This window comes from Aureococcus anophagefferens (assembly GCF_000186865.1).
Source record: "Aureococcus anophagefferens unplaced genomic scaffold AURANscaffold_1115, whole genome shotgun sequence".
NCBI lineage: Eukaryota > Pelagophyceae > Pelagomonadales > Pelagomonadaceae > Aureococcus > Aureococcus anophagefferens.
Window position 1 is genome coordinate 1 of NW_008706254.1, and position 2,829 is coordinate 2,829.

At 66.2% G+C, this 2,829-nt stretch overlaps 2 protein-coding genes across 2 annotated transcripts; one reads left to right on the top strand and one right to left on the bottom strand.

Annotated features, from left to right (window-relative positions):
- Positions 1-866: 866 nt before the first annotated feature.
- AURANDRAFT_18112 (hypothetical protein) lies at positions 867-1,301 on the top strand (the record flags this gene model as incomplete). The annotated part of the gene is made up of 1 exon (XM_009044952.1): positions 867-1,301. A coding segment is annotated over one exon (435 nt), but the record flags the coding sequence as incomplete, so codon positions are not given.
- Positions 1,302-1,459: 158 nt separating this feature from the next.
- Positions 1,460-2,732, bottom strand: AURANDRAFT_69197 (hypothetical protein; the record flags this gene model as incomplete). The annotated part of the gene is made up of 2 exons (XM_009044953.1): positions 1,460-1,917; positions 2,046-2,732. Coding segments are annotated over 2 exons (1,145 nt in total), but the record flags the coding sequence as incomplete, so codon positions are not given.
- Positions 2,733-2,829: the final 97 nt, after the last annotated feature.

Here is a 2,829-nt window from a genome sequence, read left to right on the forward strand (position 1 = left end):
CGGCGCGGACTACCCGGCCGGCCGGAGGGCGATCGTGCCGTTCTTACTGTAGTTTGCTTTTGATTGATTGGGGGGATGTAGCAGCTTCTGCGGAGTAGGTCGACGCGTTTGGGTGTGGCTGATCGCCAATGGCAAATTCTCTGCCAAAATTTTGGCAAAAACAACTCGACGAGCCAAGTCCGCGCCCGGAGCAGACGCCGAGACCCCCGAGACCGTCGCCGACGCTAATAATCCCGCCGCCCCCCTTCACACGACTTCCAAACTCGCTTACCATGGACCCCCCGATTGAAGGCGAGAAGGACTGGCAGAAAAAGCAGCGGGAGTACGAGGTGAAGAAGGCCAGGGCGAAGGCTTTCAAGCTCCGTCTGACCTGTTCCATCTGCTCTGAAAAGGCCAAGCTCAATTGCCCCTGTGGCACCACGCAGTATTGCTCAACCGAGTGCCAACGCATCGACTGGCGCGACCGCGGCCACCGGAAGGCGTGCAAGAAGATCCGGAACGAGCGCGCGGCGGAGGCGGCGCGGGGGGAAGCCCCGACGCCCCCGCCGGAAGAGGTGGTATTCTACGGCCCCGCGCCTCGGTCGCACGCCGACGAGGTCCGCGCGCGCATCGCCGCGGAGCACGAGGCCGCCCGCGCGCGGCGCGAGGCGGAACCGGCGCCGGAGCCGTATTCTGAACGCCGGGGTTCGCGGTGCCCAGTCTGCTTCGAGGAGTGGGACGTGAACTCGATGTCCGACATCTTCCGCTCTTGCTGCGGTCGAATGATCTGCGGGCCGTGCGTGGACAAGATTGGATACAAGCCGTGCCCACTCTGTCGAACGCCTTACCAAACAATGGAGGAAGCTCTTGCGGGAGTCCGTCGCCACGCGGAGAACGACGTGCCAGAAGCGGTCTTCAACCTGGGGCTCGCGTATGAAACGGGAATTTACGACCTGCCGATAAACCCCAAGAAGGCGGCGAAAATCTACAAACGCGCCGTGGGACTCGGAAATTTGGAGGCGATGGTGAACCTTTCACGTCTGTATGCCATCGGAGAAGGTGTCAAGATGGACAGTACGAAGGCGGCGCGACTCGATCGCATGGCCGCGGGCCGCGGCTTCGCGAAGGCACAGTGCGCACTAGCAAACGAGTATTTCGCAGCAGGCGACTTTGTCGAGGGCGCGAGGTACTGCAGGCTTGCGGCGGAACAAGGTCTTACGGAGGCCGAATACAATATGGGCTGCTTCTACCGTACGGGCCAAGGCGTGCAACGTGACGTCGGCGAAGCCAGGCGCTGGTTTTCGCGCGCAGCCGCCAAGGGCTTCGAGAACGCCGCGATCAATCTCGCGTGCCTAGACAGGGACGGCTTGTAAGCATCACGGCGCTTCACTCCCCTATCTAGACAAAGCACCCTGTAAATCAACACAGCAAGTTGCACTGTTCGGAATCCGGGACCGCGGGCTGTAAACCACTAGCTCACGCCGCGTTATCGAACTCCTCCGGCGGGTCGACGTAGGTCGGGTCCGTGGGCTTGGCGCCCTTGTTGACGAGCGCGTCCGCGCGGAAGGTGACGAGCTTCGGCGGGAGGAAGCGGCGGTCGTCGTCCGTGGGCTCGAGCGCGACGACGACGGCCTCCGCGCGGAGCAGCTCGTCGCCGTTGGGCATCCAGGCGACGCGCATGGGCGCGGGGACCGAGGACTGGACGACCTGGGGCGCCTGGATGCGGATGCCGCCCGGGAGCACCAAATTGTACGACGCCTCGCCCGTGCGCATGAACTCGTGCCACAGGTCGTCGGGCTCGACCTCGTCGAGGAGGAACCGCTGGAGGGACTCGCGGCCCGTCGCCACGGCCGCGTCGCCGCCCCAGATGCGCCGCCAGGCCCAGGGGTTCACGCCGCGCCAGAAGTGCGTGTCGTCGCCGTCCGCGGGCCGCTCGACCTGGGCAGGAAAAGAGAGATTCAAGTTCGCTTCAACGTGAGTGTTCCGCGCGCGCGCGTTCCGGGAAAAGCATCCACGCTTCGAGACCGTTCCAGGAGATGATCGCTCGTCCAAAAATCAGCCGAAACGAGTGGAAAGCGGCCGAGATCGGAGCCTTTGAAGTTGGGAATTTCGCTCTCTTTTCCTGCCCCGCGCTCGACGTCGTCCCACCGCTTCGCCTCGATCTCGCGCGTCGGCGCGCCCAACGACCCGTCGCAGCGCTCGCGGCTCACGACGCAGCGGTAGCAGAGCAGGGCCGGCGCGTCGAGCTCGCTGCCCTCCGCGGGCTCCGCCGGCGCGTGCTGCAGCGTGACCCGCAAGCGGCTCGCGCCGTGGCGGAGGATCAGCTCCGTCGACATGAGGCCGCTCCGCAGCAGGCTCGGCCCGCTGCACATGCCCGCGCCCGCGCAGACCTGGCGGCCCAGCGCGCCCGCGCGGTACGTGCCCACGGGGATCTCGCGCGGCGCGCCGGACGGCGTCGGCACCTCGAGCTTGTGCACGGCCGCGTCGCCCTCCGAGCCGTCGGGGCAGGGCACGAGCTGCACGTCCCAGACGCCCTCGTGGCTCATGGTCTCGATGCCCTGGTCGTTGAACGTCGTCCAGACGCCCTCCCAGCGGCCGCTCTGCGACGCGTACATCGACCACTGGGAATCGGTCCAGTCCTCGTCCATGCTCGGCGCCTCGGCCGCGGCCACCCGCGTCGCGGCGCGGCGGCGCGGCGCGGGACCGAAGGCACCGGCCGACGGCAGCAGCGCGAGGAGCAGCGCGCTCGTCATCGCACTGACTCTAAGTTGGCGGCGCACCATCGAGCCGCGATCGATAGCGATGCAACCTCTTNCACATGAACTTGAAGTCCTGAATGTGCGCCGGCGG